This window comes from Penaeus monodon, chromosome 29, assembly GCF_015228065.2.
Source record: "Penaeus monodon isolate SGIC_2016 chromosome 29, NSTDA_Pmon_1, whole genome shotgun sequence".
Classification (NCBI taxonomy): Eukaryota; Metazoa; Arthropoda; class Malacostraca; order Decapoda; family Penaeidae; genus Penaeus; species Penaeus monodon.
Window position 1 is genome coordinate 22,845,719 of NC_051414.1, and position 427 is coordinate 22,846,145.

At 41.7% G+C, this 427-nt stretch overlaps 1 protein-coding gene across 2 annotated transcripts in view; it reads left to right on the forward strand.

The window, feature by feature from the left end:
- Positions 1-427, forward strand: part of LOC119592027 (protein IWS1 homolog A-like) — a gene marked incomplete at its 3' end in the record, with an annotated part of 16,750 nt that overhangs the window by 12,575 nt on the left and 3,748 nt on the right. The window contains 1 exon segment of one of the 2 annotated variants that reach the window (XM_037940820.1): positions 309-418. Within the exon segment in view, the coding sequence (XP_037796748.1) occupies positions 326-418 (93 nt within the window). 2 annotated transcript variants of the gene reach the window in all.

Sequence of the window (427 nt, forward strand, 5' to 3'; positions counted from 1 at the left end):
TTCTATACTTGTAAACAAGCACCTTAAACTAATTACTTTATCTGTGAAATGGCAAAGGCATTGCTTAGTATCTGTGATCAGGCATTGGAAGATGCCATGCAAGTAGTTTCTGTAATCTGGCTCCCAAAACAGAGGAGATTTCCTCATGAGACCGTAGAAACACACTTTCAGCGCCCCCGCAAATGAATACCAGGATTAACCTGGTTTAGAGTACTCAAATGTGGATGGGACCACAATCCCATATCTCTTACACTAGAAGTGCTGATGAGAATGTTAGTTATTTGCTCTTTTTCCTTGCCCGTTCACAGATATTTGCCACATCCAAATGAGGTATAGTGGATTGATGCAAGCAGAGAGACGTCCAGCTAGTCTAAGCAGTGTTCCCAATAAGAGACTGCGTAAGCAAATTGTCTTCGAGGTTTGTATG